We start from the raw sequence: 23,317 nt of genomic DNA, 5'->3' as shown, positions 1-23,317 counted from the left end.
AGTGGAGGAAGGAAGAGGGCTTTGAACTGCAGACTGACAGCGCGGGGGAAGCCGTTCCAGGCAAAAATGTAAATTATTGTTACTTACACGTTTAACCCACCAACTACAATCACCCCCCAGTCCCTCCGCACCCCACCTCCTCTCCTCTGCTCACCGTTGGCGGCTGCTCTGGGCTCGGCTGAACGCGGCGGGAAAGGGCGCGCCTCAACCCTGACATGATGTTGCCCTCTTTTGGCGGCAATGTGAAACTGCGCTCCTCACTCAGACCGTCACATCACCGACTATTTTCTATAAACCGCAATTTGATTAATCTAAACAAAGATAACAATCAAATATATAAATAAAACAGACTGTAGTGTCAATGGCCCAAATGCCTGTGTTACTTTTAACAATAGTTTTTTGTGACAGATTTAATTTGCTGATTCAACACCGTATATCAACACAACCATGCCTTTAAAAGTATTTTGCATAGACCTTTAAAGAGAAGCCTGCCAGTGAAATGAGTAGTCTGCACTTGATGTGATATTTAGCAGTAGCTGTAAATAGTGTGTTGTAAGATGAATTCAATAGTAGGCTAGACAAGCTTCAAACAAGCAACAATAAATATACAAAAAAATGGGAGTTCCTTGCTTCTTTCCTTCAGGCTTGGGTTTCACCTCATCCAGTGTGTCACTTCTTTGACACATGATGATATTTTAAACACACTGATAAAAAAATGTCCTCTTGTTTATTTATCCCCAACCCCCTCCCATATATAATAACTTCTGAAAATTTCCTTGTTTTGCCTATTTTCTTCATACCTTAATAGGCTAATTACCCATCTAAATATAGATTCAGTTGAAACATAACCTTTAAAGTGAAACACTACATCAAGGCAGCTCCAAAGTAATGAGATGTGGCGTCTTACGGAAAACATGTAAGAAAACATATTTTTTTTACATTTTGCATAACGATAAATCTAATTTAAGCTTTCCATTAAGATGTTGATTTTCTATAATGAAGATGCGTTGCTAATTTTGTCTGTATTGTTCTAATTTCCTATGGCTGTGTGTGTGTCACTGTGCACTGGGAGGGAGAGGGAGGGGGAGAGAGAGAGGGAGAGAGAGAGAGAGAGAGAGAGAGAGAGAGAGAGTGAGAGAGAGAGAGAGAGAGAGAGAGAGAGAGAGAGAGAGAGAGAGAGAGAGTGTGGGGGGGGGGGGGGGTTGTCACCAGGCAAAGCTCCTCCGACGCCTGACCGCTGAATCGATGCGAGCCCCCCGCAGCATATCATTAGATATAAGCATTATAATTACTTGTGTTATTAATTTTGGCTTAATACCAGGGTTTAAGACAATACGTAATTCAGTCCTTGATTGAAGGAAGAGAAAAATAAGATAATCACAAAAGCATCTCTTATGAAAATCAATGCTGAAATGGATATTCCAATAACTGCCCGAGATCACTGGCCCTCTGGTTTCTCTCCCTCCTCACGCATTCCAGCCAATCACTTTCTACTTGACAAAAAAAAAAGTATATATATATATAAATACACCGAGTGTATTTCACATTGGTGGCCGTGTCTGAGGCAAAACAATATGGATTTGTGTTGCCTTGCAAACAATTTTAATAAAAAGCTATTGATTGGGGCTGCAGCAGGCCTCGCCTGTGGGCACGGTGTAGCGGACCCCAGTGGGCCCCCCTGATCATTAATGTCCTCAACGGCTGCCTTCATCGGCACAAATCTAGTCAATAAGGAGCTCGCTGCGGGGGCTTTGATTTTGATAAGGCACATATCAAGCTCAGGTTCTGACTGCCACGACGGCTGAGCCCTTCTCAAGCTCCGGTGTTCGACAACAACATAAAAGCAACAACGAAAAAACAACGATACGGTTAATTTTTCCGTAAGGGCGTAAAAGTAACAGCTAGGATGGAGAGATAGCGCATGAAGCTCACAGCGGGACACCGTGTTCGATCCAGAGCATTGCTCAAGCAAGATTTCAGAATACAGTTTAACAATTGAACGCACTTTATCTAAGTGATCCTGGAAAACATGCCCACACTGGCATCTCATGCATTGCTATGAGACACCCAAGGGTGCCCTCGTTACTAAAGAAGATAGGAATGTAAAGAGTATAAAGAGGTAAAACCATGGAAAGAATGTGGATTCAGGGTCTGCTCAAAAAGGAAAGGAGCGGTATGTCTGTATACTATATTGTGGAGTATAAGGTGCAAAACAAGCTATTTCTTTCTTTCACAAAGACACACACGCACACACACATATAGCCTTTTTTTCTCAGAACAAATCCTACTAAAAGTCAGACACAAATCAATTTTTTTTCGTTCTCTCTCGCTTTCACTCTCTTATACACACACACACATTCATACTCACACAGACTCAAACATGAGGGGACATACACATGCACACACACACATACTCACACACACACACACACACTTGGTGGAGCAGGTATCAAAGCGTTGGCGCAGCGAGACAGTTTTAATTACCAGGTACTTTTCTTATTCTTATGATTTAAATTCCTCCCTGCCAGGCAGTAATGATATTCAAAACGGCTGCTGGCGACACGAACGGCATGCATTTCCCTCCTCTTACCTCTCCCATAAAACATTGTGAGGAGCTCAGTTTATATGCTTATATTTGTCCTCCAGTCACTTTGTAAAATCTTTATTCTTGCTGAACATATCTTTTAAATGTGAAGCTCGCTGGAAGGGATCGCAATAAAGGTGCTGTTTTATTTCGTTGTTTCTGTGTGCGTGTGTGTGTGTGTGTGAGTAAGTGTGTTTGTGTGTTTGTGTGTGTGAGTGAGTATGTGTGTGGAGGTGTGGCACGGGGGCGGGGGGTTGTAATAGATCAATGCAGAGTGTATTAGCCTGCACTACCGAGGCTCGAGAATTCAATAATAAAAGAATTGATCCTTTAAAGTCTTGTTCTCCTATACTAGAGAGCCTGCTGAGAAATAAATGAAAAAACATGCAAGCTATACCCTGGTTACCATACACAGAAGACACATGGCACCCACAGACAGAGGTCAGGCCCTTCCTAAATGTCATGAGATCACCATGGAAAAAACACCCTTCAAATAAGGCAGATTCTAATATACTTCCTAATTGTTGTCATTACGATCCTCACTATCGACTGCGTGACGTATATAATGACTGTTGTCATTGTTGTCGTACCGTGGTAGCTGGCGGGGTTAGCATGCGTGGCTGCTACCCGGCTCACCGCCGTTGTTTCCGAGTCGACAGTAATAAAACGGGAGGAGTGGAGGCACAACAGCCGCACTTCACAGTGCATCTAACAAGTTCCACTCCACATGCTAATCAGCACAAGAGCACACCCTTGCATCCGCACCCTGCAACAGCTTCCAGCCTGACACCAACACTGAGAATCGGGGGCCGATCGCGATAGTGCCAATGGATACGGCGGCGGCGGGCGGCGGCTGGTGATTTGTGCGGCGCCTAATGAATACATCTCTCTAATGAAGAGAGAGCAGATAAGGCGTGTGTAATGTGTGATAACACGGAGATATGGCTGAATGCAAAGATGGTCGTTTTCCTAACAAGGGAAAGATGATCACAGGCAAATGGTCCAACAGTCACTGTTGCCACATTGTAGAATGGCAATCATCTTTGTATTCGTTTCAGTTCAGGCCTCCACTGGCTTGGCTGTGTGCACTGTTCCATCCCAGGGCCGTTTGCCAAACAGACACACACACACACACACACACACACGTGCAAACTATGCACAACAACAACAACAGCTACACGACTCACTGTCTCGGTCGATCCCACCATGGCATCCAGGTAACGTGAATTCGGCAGATGACTCATCTGCCCAATGAGCGTTTGGAAGGGTAGGAGGTTTGGGGGGCTAGGGAGGTTTGTGGCTGTGGCGGGGGGGGGGGGGGGGGGGGGTGTAGGTAGGACTGCAGCAGAACCTGCTAATCCTATCAAGACGGCGTGTCAGACGGTATGGTCTGGATGCGTGTCGCTGTAATCCATGGCTAAGACATCACACGCTATGCTCCCACTCATCTGAAGACAAACACGCTCACACACACACAAACAGGCATGCTTGTGTTCGCACGCTCACACACACACACACATGCACACACACACACACACACACACACACACACAAACACACACACACACCCACACACACACACACACACACAACGAAGCACACATACAGTTACACATACACACCTACACATGTAAAATCGCCAAGAGAAAGCTTGGTTGTTTTGCCGTCAATCTGTGTTTGAGATCAAAGGAAAACTGAATTTTGTAGAGGTATAGGATTAAATATTGTAACTACAAAAGTAAATATTGCTTTAAAATAAATAATACTTACTAACTTTTTTACTGTAGAGACTTAACACAGCCTTCAATATACTCTTATAGACTGAGTTGAAGTGAGATGAGAGAACTCTAATCGTAAATAATACAAAAGAAAAAGGTCTTAAAATATAATATATAAAAATCAAGTAGCTTATAAAATATTATCAAGCAATATAGATAAGCCTAAAAGATTATCATTTAAGTTTTTACGACACACCATCATAGATACAAAATTAGCAACAAAAATATATATTATAATATAAGATTATCACACAGGGGACATTTTTATTTCGGAATGAATAACTACATAATTCGACTACAGACTCACAGAATCAACCACGGACATATCTTTAAAAATGTGCATGCAGGAATTTCCAAATGACTTGAATGCCTTTTGCTGTCAAGCCATTAAATCAATCACAGACTGCGGGAACAATATGTCCTATTATCATTCAGATACATGCAAAGACGCCATGAAAGAGAGGAAGAGAGGAGAGGGAGAGAGGGGGGCGGGGGCGGGGGGGAGCAACGTTGGACGAGGCACCCCTTGATCATGTCTTGCTTTCAGGGTGTGTGTGTGTGTGTGTGTGTGTGTGTGTGTGTGTGTGTGTGTGTGTGTGTGTGTGTGTGTGTGTGTGTGCGAGAGAGAGAGTGAGAGAGAGAGAGAGAGAGAGAGAGAGAGAGAGAGAGAGAGAGAGAGAGAGAGAGAGAGAGGTGTATACGCAGCGTGTCAAGACCCACACGGTGTAGTTCCAGCCAATTGCATTCCAGAGAAGTGACCATGGCCAATGTTAAACAAAGCCCCATCCTCGCGCATACTGGGGGGCAGCCACAAAGGAGAACGGAGAGCAAGATATAGCAAGGAGAGGGAGAGAGAGAGATAGCGAGAGAGTGGGAGAGCAGAGAAAGTGAGAGGGAACGAAGGAGCTCACCGCCTATGCATCTTCCGCCGGTGTCCTCTGTCTGTAGCTACATTTTCGAGCCTTTTGCAATAGGATGCCATTAAGTCGTTGTTGCTGCATTCCCGCAGAATTGTGTGTGTATAATAAAGAGTGGGAGCCAAACGAGAGGAAGAGTGAGTGAGAGAAAGTGTATTAGAGAGCGAGAGAGAGAGAGAGAGAGAGAGAGAGAGAGAGAGAGAGAGAGAGAGAGAGAGAGAGAGAGAGAGAGAGAGAGAGAGAGCGAGAGAGGGGGTGTTCCTTTTACCGCTGCCAGTGTGCCGAATGCACGCAGGCGGATTTAAAAGCTCCAGCGAGCCACCTTCGCTTTGTGTTTCCCTATCCGTAACACAACGCTCACCCCGATCGTGACACAATGAGACAATTAACAATCACTCTTGTGTGTCTCACAACAGATCAAATCATGTACTATCTCACATTCCAAAAAGTTATCCGGTCATTTTTCGTATCGTGCAGCTCAATCGCCCAGCTTTTCTTGCAGCAGCTCTGAAGAAGAACACGAAATTCATCAGTCCCTCCAAGCCAATTGCGCTAGTATGCCATGACACTAAAGCGTAATAAAGAATGACAATTTTTCTCTGAGAGAAACATGTAAAGGACTGGGACGACTTTCTTCCATATATTTTGATTTAGTTCCTAAAGGAACACAGGGAAGAGAATTGTGGGCTATAAATTGAAAACTGTTTTCTTTAGGGCAGTGCACTGGACTTGAACTTGTAAAAATCCAGTATATTTTTCACATAAAACATGATGAATAAAAAAATATGTGCTCTAGCTTTTTGCGTACTCAAGCATCAGAAGATACTATGGTTGTCATGGCTGTGTGCAAAATATCCATGATCTAGAATTAAAGACTGCTTGACTTCTCAACTGACCTGCCCACAGTGTTGGTGCCATAGAGGCAAGTAAAGAAACTGGAGGTTCTGGTCTTCAGTGCATCCTCCACAGAGTCCACTGGGTGATGTGCTTTGGGCACCTGTTGGTGCCTGGTCAGGGATGGATTAGGACGGATGAATGGGGTCGTTTGGGAAATGTATTGACCATGTTTATTTGCTTGCTAAACCAAATTCACCCATACATAACTCTTTATGGCTATAATATTTACTATTGAGTGATTTAGCAAATGCTAAAAGTTGTTATGTCATGTCATTAATAAGCATGTAAGCTCAAACTAAAGTTAGACTGCGGATATTAGGATTTGATCCCATAAATTCTGGCCACGGGTCAAATATCCTTACCGATCATATTGGCCCCTTGAAAATAGATATCTCACATGGGAGACCCAGGTTTTATATACAGACATATACTGATGGATGGTTATTTTTTAGGATGTTTAGGCACAAACAACAACTTTGGTGTTATGGCTTTAGGCCTAGATCTAAATGTCAGAAACATTACCACTAACAGAGAACCAAATAGCAGTGAAGTACTGTGGAGTGAGTCCCAAAATCGTATTAAAGATCAAGGCTTCCAGTGTAGCAGAGATATGGATTTGTCTTAGGCAAGCTGAGTTCACCTTTGGAATGACAGGCATGGGTCTGCTGGTTCAAGATTGTACACTGCACATCATTTGGTCTGTTTGGCACCCAAAGGTTAAGTGTCTTGATGACTGACATCTTCCCAAGGACAGTTTATCACAAGTCTATGCTATCACCAATTACACACCCTTTTACAACTTGGGACAAGCTGAGCACTACAGCTCTCTCCCCTGTCCGTGGTCAACTGTAGGCCTGCTGATGCTACACAGATAATATATAATAATATATATATATATATATATATATATATATATATATATATATATATATATATATATATATATATATATATATATATATATATATATATATATATACAAACACACTAATATTCAGTAGACATTTAAAGCTTTAAAATTACTTTAAAAAAAATCACAAATGCTCAATATCATAAATTGTCTATAACAGCCCCATGCATGTGCATATATTTTTCTATTTTTAGTAATATAAAAATGCAAAAAAATATAATTATGTGTTCTGTGACAAAAAGAAAAAAACATTGAAACACAAACAAGTAAGTAAAGGAATATAGCGCAACTCATTGATCGAAAACATACCATACCACACCTTCTCAGACAGATTTATCACATCCTGACTAATAAAGCTTTGAGATTCAATTCAGACCACACCTCCGCGTGACGGAGTTGGTTTGTTTTTATCCGCGGGACCGACTGGACCGATTTCATGAAGCAAGTTTATAAAACGTACACTTGAACACCCCAAAAAAACATACAAACTTACAAACAACTAATGGTTCGTCACATCGGGGTTGCCCTTTAGTGGAAGCTAAGTGACTTGTAGCTACCGTACATGAGTAGTTTGTAAGCTAGTGAGCCCCAGATAAGGAAGAGTCAGGATGGCTAACGTTAGTTCACTGGTCAACGAGAGTCCTATTCTTCTACCACTCAACAAGGACAAAACCATATATGACGGCTTTGTTACGGTCCAGGTAACTATTGTTACTAAACGATGTGCTAGTTGTCGTTTAATTCATACTACGTGACCACTAAACGCTTGTTGTACCCTGTTTAGGAAAGAGACTTCAGACTGAGGATCGTGCTGCCTTCTGACCGTCAACTCAAACGGGCAAAGTATACGCACTTCTTCTTATGTTATTCATCTTATTACCAAAATAATACAGCCATATTTGTCGGGAGATTCTACTTATGATTTTATCACTAGCAGGCCCTTCTCTTGAAGGTCTTATTGTTCATGGACAGCCGTCCAATGCCTTTATTAAATGTCACAACTGCACCGGTTACTGTAACGCTTTTCTGCAGTTACATAGACGTCTAACCTTTTCCTGTGCAGGCTCCACTGCTGTTGGCAACTGAAACATCTGCTCCGTGGATATCAGCACATAGTAAAGCAGGTCAGGTTTTATTTTAAACTGTGGTTTCTATATCTATTCTCTTATCTTGCCTAAATGTGTGCTTGTGCGATGCTTTGACATACTATTGTATTGTATCTCAGATGTGGATCTGGGTGATGTCTGTCTGTTTGTGTGTGTGTGTGTGTGTGTGTGTGTGTGTGTGTGTGTGTGTGACAACCGACAAACTTAATACTACTACTACCGTGCCCTATGGGAATCACTTTTTTTATCAAGTTTTTCAACCTGATTGCTGCATTCGAACTCACCTCATTATTCTTCTATCTGTTACGCATCAGGTCTGCCTCGCTCTTGGAAAAAAATAATATATTTTTTCCACTGTTTAATTAACATTGCCTGGAAAATGTCCCTATTTGTTATGTGGCCCCTCAGGGTTATTTGGATGAGATTGATATTTCACCCCGGGCAGCAAAGTTCATTATTTTCACACCCTTTAAGCTATTATTAATTATTAAGGCTGGTGGCAGCCCACATTAATCACAAACACAGTGTTTGATTTGAATGGCTGGAGAAAAAGAAAAGGGGGGCGGGGAGAGCAGGCCACCATCAATTCATTATCTTCTCATTCAATGATGCCTTTTCCCTCTCCACCTCTCTCTCTCCACCTCTCTTTCATTTGACTCCTTTTAGAGGCTTCAACACTCGGACAATCTTGTCAGTTTCATTCTGGAGTTCAAGACCGTCTTGGTAAGGAGCATAGTGTGTCTGCTGTTCTCACTTTAGCGCTGACATTGTTAGCCTATCATATCATAGGAAAGTAATGGCTGCCTCCCAGGCGTTATCAACAGCCCTCTTCTGTGAGCAGTGGAGCTGCACCGTGTCTCTCTCTCATCAGGTTGATGGAAGGAAAAAGAAACAAAATGTAATAGTGTGTGTGTACGCACAAGGGCATCACGCTGCGGTCACCTTCTTGTTTACATTTTCTGGTGTCAGAAATTCCCCTGCAGACCTTGGCAACAGATACATTGAGCTGCATTACCCAGTCTGTGTGATCTTGCAGGAGGTCGCGTTGAGGGGCCTTCCAGAGAACCTCTCCATCCCACCTCCCCAATATTACTCACAGCTCATTACGGAGATGGAGATGCTGGGCTGGGACAAGTAAGTGTGTTCAAGCAAGGAATGTGAAGTGTCAAAGCAATGAACTGTTTAACAGGCTAATATTATGTGGTATGAATTCAATTTTCCCGTTTTGCAGTCCAGCTGACGAGATTGAAATGGTTTGAGTTGCACTGTCATACCAAAAACAGTTTTTTGCCTTTATCTGTCATGTTTTCTCATCTGTTGATCATTTTAAGGTTATATCTTTCTTCAATAATTGATTGTGTCTACTTAACCGGGTGTCACATTAAGTAAATCCGTACATCACAACTAATATCGGTTTGGGCATAATATTGAATTACTGCCCAGCCCTAAATCCAAAGCTGCCATTACCTAATGAGCCTCTAAGTCAGTCAATGCCGATAGAGATTTTGAAGGGGCGGCCTGCTGTTATTATAGTTACTATAACCATTATTATTACTGTTATTGTTACATTGAATCGACTACTTCACGATGCGTCTGCCCTGCTTTTGGTTGAAATACAATCCTCGCTGTGTCAGGCCAATGTAGTTTATAGCACACTGATTTACCGATCCGTTGTCACGGTGACGGGTAGAACATGCAGTGACCTTAATGCATTGGAAAAGCATTCTCGTTGATATGTTTCGTCACAACATCCACCAGCAATTCAGTTATATTGGATCTGAGTGAAAGTAGAAAAACAATGTATTATTGGATGATTATAGCCTAAAAAAGGATGAGGATCCTTTAGTTTTCCTTGAGTGTTCTTGTTTCCAGGTGGTGTCTCGCCATCTCTGTAGCCCCTTTACCATGGTCAGTGGGATTTGCGGGAAGGGGGGGGAAAGTATCTTTTTCATATCTTTAGAAAGATTGAAAGAAAAAACAGAACTTGAGCGGAATAGCTTTAGCATGCGTGCCGCGGCTAATCGCCTGGTTCCACAGCCCGCCCTCAGGCGTTGCCGTGGCGAGGACGGCAGCGGCGTTTGCTCCACATTTCTCAGCGCCACTCTTCTAACGACTTACTTATTTTTAGTTATTGAGTTATAGTTAAATCCAGGTCACATTTAATAACGCTGAGCCCACGTGCGGCGGCTAATGCCGTCACCCCACCTCCCTTGGGGCTGGGGGGGATGGAGGCGGATGGGGCTGAGAAGGGTTTGTGCCGCAGATCTAGTCCGTCATCTGATCTGTTCTCCCCCAGCACGGATTAAGCTCATCTGCAGTGCTCATTTTCCACTTTCCCCCCGTATTAATGACCACAACCCGCAATTATCTTATTAGCAAAAAATGCAAATTGCTCTAATTGAAGAGTCTTTGGTTTTAATAGGAGAGTGCGGATAGTGATGGCGGTGGTGGGGGGCGGTTGGTAAAGGTATGCTGCGTTGTTTCCATGTCATGTTACAACGACAAGGCATTATACACGCTGGGCCCCAGTCTCTCCAAAGCACTCGAGATTCGTTTAGTGACTTAATTGGCATGGGCGACGTTAATGGCCGCCAGGGGTTTAGAGCGGTAATTCTTGTTAGTTGATTGGGACCAGGTAGAGTGAGAAGCTCATTTCTTTCTTGCTCTCCCTCTCTCCCACCCTCCCTCCCTTTCCCCTATCTGGATTTATTTTGCACCCATTCCCTCTGTGTGTCAGAGTGGTCATCTCTGTTGATTGGGGAAGAAGAGATCATGGGTTAATTAATGGGGAATGAGGTCGAGTAGATCTCTACTGGAGTTTACTGTGTGACCCTTCACCTCCATATTGTCCTAAGTATGAGGCTTGGTCCCACTCTCGCAGTGAGTGAGACCCTTTAAAGAGGAAGTGTGTGGTCATCCGAGCAGCAAACAGTAATGAAAAGCAGTGGTGTCAGTGTTGCCTCTGGGAAAGTTCCACAGTCTACGTTCTATACTCTCAAAATACTTTTTAAAGGGATTGTGAATGAACATTGGACCAAAGTTTTTCAAGTTGTACCAATGTTTGTGTATGTGGTTTGGTGCCCTCTGCTTTCGCTATTTCCTCGTTCACAGCTTTTAGTGAACCTCTAACATTAATAACCGCTATCACATTGATCTAATTGGATGCCGGTGGGACGTGACCCGCAGTTTAGAAACCACTGCCCTATATCACCGTCAAATTAGTCGCCCAACTAAGTTTCATTCTGACACTCACACACACAACCACACACATACACACACAGCACACACAGACAGACATAGCCAATCACAGATGTGCATTCTGTGGTGCCAGGATGCGTGCTGATGTGTGGCGTCTGCGTGCAATGCGGTTGGCTTGCGGAGTTGCAAATAGGATGCTCTCATCAGTCTTCCCAGCAGGTCATCCCACTCTCACGCTGTTTTAATCATGGCAGAGAGGGGGGAGGGGCCTGCACCGAACCCCTGCCTCCCTGGGCAGGAGACCCCTCGAGGAGTGCAGATGGAACCGTGTCACAGGGGGAAAGATGATGTATGGAAGAGGCAGTGAGGAAGCTTTTGTTTTGCCACTGTTGTGAACTAATTTGAAGAACTTTACGTTGGTCCGAGGCTGATCGTCTGATCGACCCGGCCACTATACCTTTGAATAAAAGATACTATAGAGAAATCATAGAAATTGAATCAGTCGGGAGGAGGGGAATAGGTTGTAGATAGTCCTCTCTCAAGGAGCCCAGTATATTTCTCTATCCTGTTATGTGTGAAAGATGTACAAGTAATGTATTCCTTAACGGTCACAGACTTGTTTTTGCCATCATATTTGAGGAAACTCCTCAATGGTCACATAGGCCTGCTACAGGACTGATAAGCAATTCCACTTTATCATCGCATCTTACAAACTGTGGCACGGGAAAGTGTGTGTGTGTGTGTTTGTGTGCGTGAGATCACAAAACGCAGATGTGAGAGATTAGGAGTGTGGCGGTATCCGTGCGGGAGGGGAAATGTATCTGCCACTGCCCCATATGGGAAGGAGATGTCGGGATCAGCGGTCTGCTGACAGCGACGATGATGGCGACAGTGAGTTTGTTACACTAGTCAATTTGAAGTTGTTCACAACGGGAGGCTCAGCCACTGCAATATGCACCGTAAAGGCTCCTCTTTTTACCAGTGCCCGATTTATTTAGATGACATGAGGAACTAGTCTAGGGAGGAACCTACCTGTCGGCATCACTGTGCGCGATGCCTAATCCATACCTGAACATTGTGGGGAAAAAATTATAATAATCACTTAATCCACTTTAGGTCACTTTGGATGAAAGCATCTGCTAGCTGACTCAATGGTTGATGACACATGGAAAAGAAAGTTGCTATCAGGCCGTGTTGTATGCTGTCAAGGTGATTCAAATATAACACAGTGTTTCTCTCCAGTTGAGATGAGATGGAAGGTAGAATTGAGAGAAAGAGAAGCTCACAGATTGTATAGGAGCGCCTGCGCCACCATGTTAAAGTGGTTCCCGGTGGAACCCTGAAATACGATTTATATTTACCAAGGAATTGCACTTATTTTAACCCTGGGGGGGGGCTTTTTGACAGGAGGGACCTGATAAAAAACAAAAAAATTGGGAACCACTTGATCCAGCCATTGTCTCAAACCCCCCTTACACAACAAGCCTTATCTCATTCGGGCTTTCTCATGCTGCCCCTCAGGCAGACTGCATTTTATATAATAGACTTTAGTCGCAAGCTTTCTGCTGGACTCAATAAATAAAGGTCATCATTATTCTACTCATTATTATAAGTGTTTGTTTGTCCTTTGAAGAGGTGGATCCAAAGCCACCGGGTATAGTAACACAGCTGACGTAACTATGAAGTCATTATTAGTGCTGGGCGGGGGGGTTATTGGTTATTACCGATGCGTCCTTTATTTCCAAACGCCATTGCACTAAAACAACATCTGTTCTTTCGGTCATATTGTAGAATGTGACGTGTCCATCTTTAATGGAAAAATAATACGACTACAGATAACGACCCCCCCACAGCTCCTTGTCACACATACTCAAAACGCAAAAAAATAGAACCGTCAAAGTGGCGGCAGGCCTGGTCGTGTCGCATTTGCACATATAAGTCAAAGTACTCAGACTGATTCCAGCGTCCACTACAGGGCGGCTGTAAATCCAGGAGCCCGGCGTGGCGTCTACGCACCGCCCCGCGAAGACATGATTAACGGCTCCTGATAGCTCCTGTCATCTCACAATATTGCATGTACACCCCTGTGTCCGCCGCCAGATTTAGGGTGTGGATTTATTGAGTTTTCGTGGTGTATGTGTGTGCGCGTCTTGAGGTTGCTTTTCATAGACTCCGAGTTCCGTACGCTGAGATTGAAAGCCGGCGACTCTTCAGAGCGGGAGCACATACTCACAGTTAAACTCAAGGCCAAGGTAAGACAATGACTCACTCTGCACGCATGCACAAACATGCACGCACGCACACACACTCACACACACCAAAAGGCCTCATGGCACGGATCATTCTCGTGCCCAAGCTCAATTATTACACAAAAGCAACACATTCACAGTTGGGGTTTGACTCACTAGCAGTCCAAGCTGAGAGGTCACATCTTGTGAGGTGGTTGAGTGGCGGGCCGATGGACGACTCCATCGTCAGTAAATCTAGGCCAAAACGGGAGAGCCAGTGCGTAGAAGGATACGATAAAACCCTGCTGTGTCCGAGATGCAGCGAGGATAAAACCGCTCAATGTGGATGGGTGATGGAACGCTTTCCACCGTCCTCAGCGGACATCAAATCTGCAATATCTGTCACTACAGGAGCCTCCTCTGTGTAGTTTGATGAAGCACCAGAAATATGCCAGATGAAGACAAGCCCCGGGGCTCTTCTAGTAAAGTGAATGGATAAAAACAATTCAGTGTTTGGATAAACAAAATAGAAGTCAAGACCCCTTTAGAGTAAATTGCTTTTCCTCTGTTGTTCGATAAAGCTCGCCCCCTTTTAAAAAGTGGGACATGTTTCTGGACAATTTGATGAACCATAAAATCATTAAAGGCCGTATACCTCCAAACCATTTGCATTCGTACGAGAACACTTTTGCAGTTAAAGTTTGTTTTCCAAAGGCAGCCCTCTGTGGCACTAAGCTGCAAGAGCTGCAGTTGTTGAAGGTCACATTCCCAGGCGTTGTGGGTAAGCAGACGGGAGCCCCCCCCCACCCACACACACACTGACGAATAAAATAAATAAATAAAAGCTTTGCCCACATGAGAAGACGGGGAGGCCTACATATCCCCAAGTGTCCTGAGCACGCACCTTCTCTGGCATCAGGGATGTGAAACTCCCAGAGCTGCCTCCGAACCCCCTGCGGGGAAAACAAGCTGGGGAATGCCAGAACACACACACACACACACAAAGAGGAAGGTGAGGCATCTGGCATCCTGATTGTACCACTTAAGACGAGTTGCTGGAAGTTGAGATGTGGAGAGCTGAGATGGCCGTTGTAGCATCAAAGTTCATGCCTTTTAAAATAATTTTACACAAGTACAGTATGTACACAAGTACAGTATGTTGGCATGCTGTAATGCTAAACACATCATTTTAATTCATTGTAAGGATATTTGTGTTGAAAAATCTAGAAGCGTAGTGCACTGCCCCAATTAATTGTCTGACTAACTGACTGAAGAAGCTCGGGGAAAACAATATGAGGACGTCAATCTTTTGCATTTGTTTACTTTCCTCAGCACCCAGAAGAAAGTCCAGACTGCTCGGCTGACGTGCCAGTTCCCTTGGACATGGCTTGGACACCGCAGGTACACACACACACACACACCCACCTTCCTAATGATCCCTCCCAATTGTTTGTTTAATTTATTATAATCTCGCAGAGCAATGGGCCACTACGCACACCACTTCGGGTACGGGGGATGGGGGGTGGCCTTCATGAAAAGGAGAGAGCCAGAGTTGCAGAAGAGAGCCTTTAGACAATGATTTGGCTGGTGGAGATGCTACTGTGTGTGTGTTTGTGCGCGTGAGCATGTGTGTGCACACATGTGTGATACATGTCAGGCCTACAGTGAGTACCAGCTCAGAACAGTGCTGCCGTATGGAGCCTGTCTGCCTGCTGGGCCGCTGATGGATCTCCCCCACAATGCAACATCCAGTGTGTGAGAGTGTATGTGTGTGTGTATTTCATAGAAATGTGTGTGTGTGTATATTTCATAGGAATGTGTGTGCGTGAAATTGTGAGTGTTCATGCCTTTTTGGTTTTTGAATTTGTGTGTGTTTGTGTTTTTAAGTGTGTGTGTGTATTTAACACACTTAATGGTGCATGTCTGTGTTGGTGCCTGTGCATGTGGTTGTAGGAGGTTGGGGGAGGAGGGGAAGGAATGGGAAGTCTGTGTGTGTGTGTGTGTGTGTGTGTGTGTGTGTGTGTGTGTGTCTCTGTGTGTGTGTCTCTGTGTGTATTTGCGTGCTTGGGGTGAGTGTGCGCGGGGGATGTGTGTGTGTGCAGGGGGAGGGTGGGGCCTGTCTGTCGGCAGTGTTGCTGACATGTTCATTTGAATGAGTAATTATTGCCTGCTCCGTAGCGGGGCTAAAACGTGCCACTCTGTGTATTTATGTGGAAATGGAAGGACAAGAAAAACAAACCGGGGTATCTGTGCATGTGTGTGAATGTATGCGTGTGTATGTGTGACTGTCTGTATGTTTGGGTGTGCAAATGAAACCTTATTTACACTGACCCAATGGGCAAAAAAACATTTTTTATAACGTGATTTAAATTAAATCAAAACAACAAAAAAAACATATTCATTATTGGAATGTTTTGGGTGTGCGTGACATGATGAAATATGTCAAAGGGAACTAGGGGGTGAGAGAGGCAACAGCAATGAGTACATGTGAGTGAGTGATTGTGAGTGGGCATACAGTATGCCAACACGTCGATTGATGTTTGCATTAAAGTCTGGCCGAGCACCGACACACTACAACCATCATCACCCTGTTTGTTGTTGTGTGTTTGCATTCGTTACATTTTGCTGTGCTACCTACCGTGTCCTTCTGTTATTATGAGATGTGTATGCAGTGGTCTATTCAATCTTTGTGTGTGTCTGCCTGTCTGTCTGTGTCTTTCTGTCTGTGTTAGTCCTGAATGCAAAACAAATGACCAAACCCCACAACAGCAGAAGCATACAATTGTGCAGCAAAACAACAACAACCACAACAACATGCAATAAAAGATAGCAAGATATTAAGTAGGGTTGTGCCTGAAGACATAAATGGCATCATTCATTCAGCCATTAATAATTAGCTCAGTACCATAGGTAGGTACTAACTATTTGTTCGTACCTCTGCACCTTCTTATCACAATAGAGACATAGGGATCGATGAAAACATTGGCCATGCTGCACACATCAAAGCCCCTCATTAGGCCTGACGAGATGATAGGCTCACCCCTATCCCCCTGTAGTTCCCTTCTGAATGGACATTGAAGGTCCGGTTCGGTTTGTAGTGGACAACAGTTCACATCACGGGACGTTGAAGCCCATCAGCCCATGGTGCGTTGCTCCGGTCATTAATTAATTATTGACAGACTTCCAATTGTGTCGGGTGCCGTTTGTTTTGCAGCCTCAAGGCACAAAAATACATAGTGTGTTGGAAAGGAAAAAAGGTACTCTGGCCTGTCTCCGGTGGGCAGTGCCCGGGGCCGCTAGTTGGGCTGAGCTAAAGACCAGGAGGAAAGGCCTGATTGAGACATAAGTAGCTCTTTACGTTCTCCGCTGAGATGCCCTCCCCTCCTTCACCCCCTCTTTTGGCCCCCACGATGTACTCTCAACGTTGCAGAAACTGCAGGAATTCAATTACCAACTCTTCTTCTGCAAATCCCCCTCCCCCTTCCCCACCACCACCACCATAACATACACACTCATTTCCTTTTTCCAAGCCAGACCTAGCATCGTTATCCGGCGCTGTAACCATAATCATGCCACTGGCATTAATTGGGCTGTAATTGCTGAGGCTCTCACACCTGGCCGATGCTTAATTGTGTGCACTGTGCCGGCACAATGACCCATAATTTTTGGTTTATTTTTTTATTTTTATCTCTCTCCTCGCTCCCATCTTTATTTCCCGCCACCCTTCCTCTCTTTCTCTCTGTTTCTTCTTCTAGTTAGTGTGTGTGTGTGTCCCTCTGTATCTGTGCGGATGACCAGTTGGTTAAAAAATAAAAGGAATAAGCCCTTGAAATCTGACAATCAACCCGATTTCAAATGGATCCAATTTGCCGTCCAATAAGGCCTTGAAAGGTGTGTGCATATGAAAAAATATCAAACTCAGAGATTAGCATTTCCCAGTGCATACGGAGTAAACAAAACTAATTAAACAGACAGTGAAATTATTACTGGCAATAAAAGTGGCTTTTGTTTGTTTGTATGTTGTTTTCGCGTTATGTTGCTCATTAAGTATTTTAAAGAGCACCGTATAAGATTTGCTGTTGAAGGTTAGGTTACGCTAGCACAATACATTTGTCAATATATTGTCAATAACCTGGTTTTACTGGAGTTTACTTAGAATGGAAAGAAATATGTATATTTAGGATAGTATGTTTACAATCTACCGGCATATTGGCATAATTTAATACAAAACAAATGTTGATTATTTTGCAATTTTTAAATCCCCCTTATACTCATTTTCTGCTGAACTTCAATCAGACAGTGAGTATAATACTAACACAAATGAATTAAATATCTTAAATTCTTTGTTTTTTTACATGGTGCCTTTTAAGCTTACTCTGACCACAACCAATCAATTCTCATCAAAACCCCCGACTCAGAAGAGATCATCTCATCATCTGTTCAAAAAGAGAAGGGTTCTTGGATAAAGTGCGAAACAGTTGGAAATGATTGGTTATCAAGCTGGCCAGACTGTCCTGCTGTATGTTCTGATTTGTTATAACCTGATCTGATCGGATTCGGTGAGATTAATGATGTGTGGTACGGTTTGGTCGGGGCTGGTCTGATTTCGTGTTTGGTCTGATGTGTGGTATGGTTTGGTCGGGTCTGGTCTGACTTCGTGTTTGGTCTGATGTGTGGTATGGTTTGGGTTGGTCTGGTCTGATTTTGTGTTTGGTCTGATGTGTGGTATGGTTTGGGTGGTCTTGTCTGGTCTGATTTCGTGTTTGGTCAAATGTGATGTGGTTTGGCAGAGCACACTGGAGAAGCTCCACAGCCAGTTCATGCTGGTCCTGGACTCCCTGGCAGAGTTCTGGGAGGTGCTGGATGAGATTGACCGTAGGACCTGGGTCCTGGAGCCAGAGAGGCCAAGCAGGGCTGACACCATGAGGAGGATCGCAATTGGTATACGCACGCACGCACACTGTCCCACTTAATCTGCTGATAAACTTCATGATGATTACTCAGATCTTGGCTAAAATGTAGATTATATCAGAAATCCAGTTACAAAATGATGAAACCAATAAAAGGATGTGAGGCGACATCCTTTTAATTAAATACATCGCAATGTCCTTTTTTTCTTTTCAGGGAGCAACGTGTCTATCCGGGTGGATGTGAACCCCAGACACCCCAAAATGCTACCAGAGAGCTGTCTGCTTGGAGCCGAACATGGTGAGTAACATGTGGGAAGAACCTGAAAGCATCCAATTTCAACTATGTAGTCGATTGATATTGGATGGAGCTAGGAAGTAAAGGCCATCTTCTAACAATCTCATGTGCTCATCTGTTTGTCCTGTATGTCGCATGATGTATATATTTATAATCTAAATCTAGGATTTTCATTTGGAGATTATCTTGAGAGGAAAGGGCAGGAACTTTGAAGTAACGTGGCTGTAGGGAGGGGGGGCAGATGAATCCTCTATGGTTTAGTCACATCTTTCCAGGTGTGTCCATGTCAGAGAAATTGCTTCCAGGCAGACGTGTGTTCACTCACACAAGCCGGGTGGAGTCCAAAGCCAGACAAATTTATTTACTTCATTTTCATTTCTTAGGGCGAATGGGCAGTGTCTAGAGGGGTGGCTCTATCCAAGCCCCTGTCAATTGCTGACAATTGTTTCTGTGAAGCCCAAGGTCACACAATGTGGATGCTGCACAACTCCAAGGCAGTTGCCTAGCAATGCATCTCCAAAGGATATTAACACACACATACACAGACAGACTTCAGCCTCCAAGACGGGAGGCTGGCGAGAACCCCTCAAATACAAGGTGTTGTGCGAAATATATCTTTCTGCATGTACGAATAATAAATAACAGGAGAAAGGACTGTGCACACACAGACACACACACACACACAAACACACAGACACATACACCCTCCCCTGTGGCACGGACAATGTAATGGATGTTCTGCCTTCTGAGTGGCATAGTGAACTGGACCACCGTCAAATCACACATGCGTGCAGTATCATCAAAACTAACCTCAAGGTGTGTGTGTGTGTGTGTGTGTGTGTGTGTGTGTGTTTGTGTGTGTGTGTGTATGTGTGTGTGTGCGTGTTTTCTTCAGGACTGCCCTGCAGTAAATGTATTGAAAACATAATGCAGTTCACTCAGTGTCATATGTCTGTCTGTGTTGCAGTGGTGACCCCTCTTCGGAACAAGCTGAACGCCAACATGCACATGTGGTGAGCGGTCAGGGTCCGAGTGGCTACTCGTGACGCCTTCCTCGAATCGGTGTCCTCGTAGCTCATTGCTGTTCATTATTTAAGGAAAAAGACGAATAGAAAACATTAGCACAGGCGAAAAAAGAGGTCCACCAGTACCTTAGGGCGTTCTTTCTGTTCTCAGAACAGGCATGCTGCATGACACATGGACCATGACCATTTGTTTTTCAATGAGGTTGAGACGCCTCAAAATCTCACCAGGCAAAATGCAAATCCTTCAAATCTTCATCTCAGGATCCTTCAGATTAAGCACTGCTGCCATTTTTGACGTTTTGGTTGTTTGTATATATATTCTCTATTTGCAGTGGTAGTCTTAAAATAACCGAAAGACCAGTTCCTGGTGTCAAGCCCTGAACTGGTACGCTGATGGGAAGGAACAAGGCTTCCTTTTAGATTATATTCCATTGTTCCAAAAAAGCAGACACTCACACAACAAAAACATTTGTCTGTGTGAATATATAGATATACAAACATATATATAAAATACATATATATACATATATATATCATGTGTTTTCTTTTTTTTTTGTCTTTCATAAACCAATGGTGAAGTGCTCCTAATCATGCCGCAGTGTCTCTGCAGGCTTCATTTGCATGTGTTTAATTAGTGTGTGTGAAGGAGCTGTCTCTGCTCTGCTGACAGGAACCCGGGCTCCAGCGTCTTGCACAACCTCCAGGATGTTTTGGAGATAGAATTCCCGTCACCTGCCACCCACGAAAAATCTGTATGTCACACACACACACACACACACACACACACACACACACACACACACACACACACACACACACACACACACACACACACACCCTCTCTTCACTTCCGTCTTGTTTGCTGTATGATGATGATGATTCCTTGGACTATGTACTAGCGTGTGTATGTACTCCTGCTCGTTTGCCTGGTTTTAGCTGGAAGGTACTCCACCCCCTCCGCCTTTACCCGGCGTGGACCTACAGCTCCTTTTTTGGTTGTCAATTGCTCTATTTATATTTGTATTTAACTAAATCATATTTGTATGTTGAGAGGTGGGACATCCTCCTTTTTAATTGGGTTGTATATAGAGAGGATCATTAGAATAACCAGAAGATGGCAGAATCCACACCACTATCAAGATCGCTTTTATCACACCAAACCATTTATCAAAATGCATACACACACAGACACACACACCCTCCTCGCTCCCCTTCCTGCCTCTGCGGATGGGTTGAAAAGGGCTTGGTGTTTATGTGCTGTCGCCAGAGTGATTAATGCTTCAGCTTCATTAACATTCCGAGAAGCATGGAAATGTAGACTTGACCAGATGTTGAATATCATATAATACATTTATTTTTTTTACCTGACATCTTTTCTCTTAATTGATATCACTTGGAGAATAAAAAAAATTATCTTCTCATTATGAAAAGTGCAAACGAAGGCAGAGAGGAGGGAGGGGGTGGGGGGAAATGGAGAGTGTGCGCCAGGAGAGAGAAAAGGTGGCATAAGGATGATTCTTCGAGGAGGGAATTTGAGAAGTTGGGCGTAACTTGGTGAAGCCGTCCCTGACAGAGGCCAGAGCTTCAACTCAAACACTTTTCTAATGCGTTGAGTAGGTTCCCCACACATGACCACGGGTGAAATTTCAAAGCTGCTACAAAATCAATTACATTAGTCTCTAAGAATGATTTTTATTCACACATTTTTAGGACACACTTTAAGTTCAGCTCTAAAGGCACTAAAATGGGCTTTCAAGGAAAACCGGAACTGATTTAAGTAAATCAAACACTTCTAGGCTCAGCTATGCAGAAGTCTTGTCTAAAATTACAATTTGTGTGCATGAAATACAAACAGCGAAGAACATAACTGCTGATCCGCCCTTTGCTTGTTTTCGAAAAAAAAAAAAAACATGCGGCCCTCATAATTGACGGCTGAGGAGTGGTGTCAGCGATATCATGCGTTACGTGCTCCTGTGTGTGCAGAGCTTCAGCGCAGAGTGTGGCATCTGTTATGCCTATCGACTGGAGACCGCCATCCCGGATCAGGTGTGCAACGACCCGCGCTGCGGCCAGCCCTTCCACCAGGCCTGTCTATATGAGGTGTGTACACGCCAACGCACACAAACATACCCAGGATGATCTGCAAGTCTGTCTAATTTACATAATATCTATACTAATGTGTTCCGTTGGTAAGATGTTAATAAGGCACTGCCTTAATAAAATAATGGCCAGATATCTTTGGCCCATATACCAAGATATGCTAAATGATTTAGCACATCCAAAAATGTGAGGTCAGAGATTGCCACCAATCACCACCACCAATGCGATAGACTTTTTCTTTCTCCTCAGCTAGAATGAATAAACTGAAAGAGGTTGACCGATCAGAAGACCTTCTATGAATCATCACATAACCATTACAAATAGACAACAATATGTCCCTAATTCTTTTCTAAGCACATATAAGAACATATAAAGTATGTATACACAGGAATATTCTTCCAATCTCTCCTTCTCCACCAGTGGCTGCGTGCACTGCCATCCAGCAGGCAGAGCTTCAGTGTGGTGTTTGGCGAGTGTCCGTACTGCAGCAAGGTATGATCCGACATCTTTGCTCGTATCATTGGGTCAACAGTGGCCTTCAACATATCCTTCGGCTAATGAACTCGCCTGCTTTGTATACTGCATATGGCAGTGGATCCTGACCTTTGACCTAAGCTGTATCACAAAATTATCATCAAGACCTTTTCGCAGACCACCTTATATGCATTTTGTAAGGAATACATAAATACACATACAGTGGTGGAGCATAGAGTGCAAGCATTTGACTCAATTCTTTTTACGATTAAGAAGGCCATGGACAGTGGGAAACTGTTGAAAGAAATGCTTATGCTACAAGTGTTTATGTAGCAAACACAAATCCATGCAAAACATGAATGGAAAACATTACTATGAAAAACGACTCACTTATTTTTCTACTATTGTAAAAAAAAGTATGTTTCAAGAATGGCATCCTACGTGCTACCTGCAGTACAAAACTGGTTGATGAACACTGGCATATAGAATAGTGACAGTCTCTTTGTGAGTGTGCCCTGGGCACCATGCATACATAAATAACTGTTTTGTCATCCCTTTCAGCTGAGAGTGATGTACCGTTTAACAAATGTTTGTCAGCACCTTGAGAGTGGCATTGTGCTCCGATGTATTGGGTAGTCTTCGGTGTCAACAAATCCAACTACAGATGTTTTATAAAAGAGCCACTTGCTTTCTTCTTGCTAGGATACTCTTTACTCAAACAAAAATTATGTTTTCGCTTGTGTTTCAGCCAATCACTGTAAAGATGGCAGTACCACAATCCTGAGGTTTGAGGATTGCTCTTCCATCTTCCACCACATTCAAACCAAAATTACTACATGGGAGCCACGGGCAGGACGGCCCACACGATCCAGCTCTAGTGATTCATATTTGTATT

At 43.7% G+C, this 23,317-nt stretch overlaps 1 protein-coding gene across 1 annotated transcript; it reads left to right on the top strand.

Moving 5' to 3' along the window:
- The first annotated feature begins 7,543 nt into the window (after positions 1-7,543).
- Positions 7,544-23,317, top strand: fancl (FA complementation group L). The gene is made up of 14 exons (XM_079729274.1): positions 7,544-7,787; positions 7,871-7,929; positions 8,150-8,210; positions 8,859-8,915; positions 9,229-9,326; positions 13,546-13,642; positions 14,951-15,019; positions 18,409-18,559; positions 18,743-18,826; positions 19,791-19,836; positions 20,519-20,600; positions 21,832-21,948; positions 22,369-22,440; positions 23,171-23,317. The coding sequence occupies exons 1-14, from the start codon at positions 7,695-7,697 to the stop codon at positions 23,204-23,206; spliced, it is 1,122 nt and encodes a 373-aa protein (XP_079585400.1). The 5' UTR covers positions 7,544-7,694; the 3' UTR covers positions 23,207-23,317.

This window comes from Pollachius pollachius, assembly GCF_949987615.1.
Source record: "Pollachius pollachius genome assembly, chromosome: 2".
Classification (NCBI taxonomy): Eukaryota; Metazoa; Chordata; class Actinopteri; order Gadiformes; family Gadidae; genus Pollachius; species Pollachius pollachius.
The sequence above is the reverse complement of the archived record's forward strand: the minus strand, read 5'-3'. Positions and strand labels throughout refer to the sequence as shown.

Coding starts and splice junctions, on each gene's coding strand:
- fancl (XM_079729274.1), top strand. CDS start 7,695: ATGGCTAACGTTAGTTCACTGGTCAACGAGAGTCCTATTCTTCTACCA. Junction 15,020..18,408: donor ACATGGCTTGGACACCGCAG/GTACACACACAC, acceptor GTGGTTTGGCAG/AGCACACTGGAGAAGCTCCA. Junction 18,827..19,790: donor TCTGCTTGGAGCCGAACATG/GTGAGTAACATG, acceptor TCTGTGTTGCAG/TGGTGACCCCTCTTCGGAAC.